At 54.1% G+C, this 473-nt stretch overlaps 1 protein-coding gene across 1 annotated transcript in view; it reads left to right on the top strand.

Moving 5' to 3' along the window:
- DDX42 (DEAD (Asp-Glu-Ala-Asp) box helicase 42) overlaps window positions 1–473 on the top strand; it is a 16,206-nt gene that overhangs the window by 13,979 nt on the left and 1,754 nt on the right. Inside the window, 1 exon segment of the mRNA XM_010084017.1 lies at window positions 155–464. Within this exon segment, the coding sequence (XP_010082319.1) occupies window positions 155–464 (310 nt within the window).

Raw genomic sequence — 473 nt, 5'->3', positions numbered from 1 at the left:
GTAACCGCTCCAAGACGGAGGTTTTTCTAGGAACTCTGTCCCAGGGGCTCCCTAGAATTCAAGCCAGGCTTGTGTACGCATGACGACCGTATGTTTTGTGGTGCAGCGTGGAGGCAAACATGCTCTCTTTTTTCTTTCTGTCTCTTTTTGGCAGTCCCAGTATAAGAGCCACTTTGTTGCTGCAAGTTTAAATAATCAAAAGACTGGTAGCTCCGCTGCTGGTGCTAGCGGCTGGACCAGCGCTGGGAGCTTGAACTCAGTACCGACGAGTTCAGCACAGCAAAACGCTGCCAATCCTGATGGCCCCATTGCAGCCGCCACAGCAGCAAAGCGTGTTCCGGGTTTCACCAGCACGGGGAATTTGAGCAGCATTCCCACCTTTCCCAGTGTCGGAGTACAGGGCTTCAACAACACAAATCCCAGCGCCAACACTCGAGAAGGCAGCGGCAGCCGCAGCACCAGAGGTGCTGCTG

This window comes from Pterocles gutturalis, unplaced genomic scaffold, assembly GCF_000699245.1.
Source record: "Pterocles gutturalis isolate BGI_N339 unplaced genomic scaffold, ASM69924v1 scaffold22185, whole genome shotgun sequence".
NCBI lineage: Eukaryota > Metazoa > Chordata > Aves > Pterocliformes > Pteroclidae > Pterocles > Pterocles gutturalis.
Note: the sequence above shows the minus strand (reverse complement) of the source record. Positions and strands in the feature narration are given on the sequence as shown.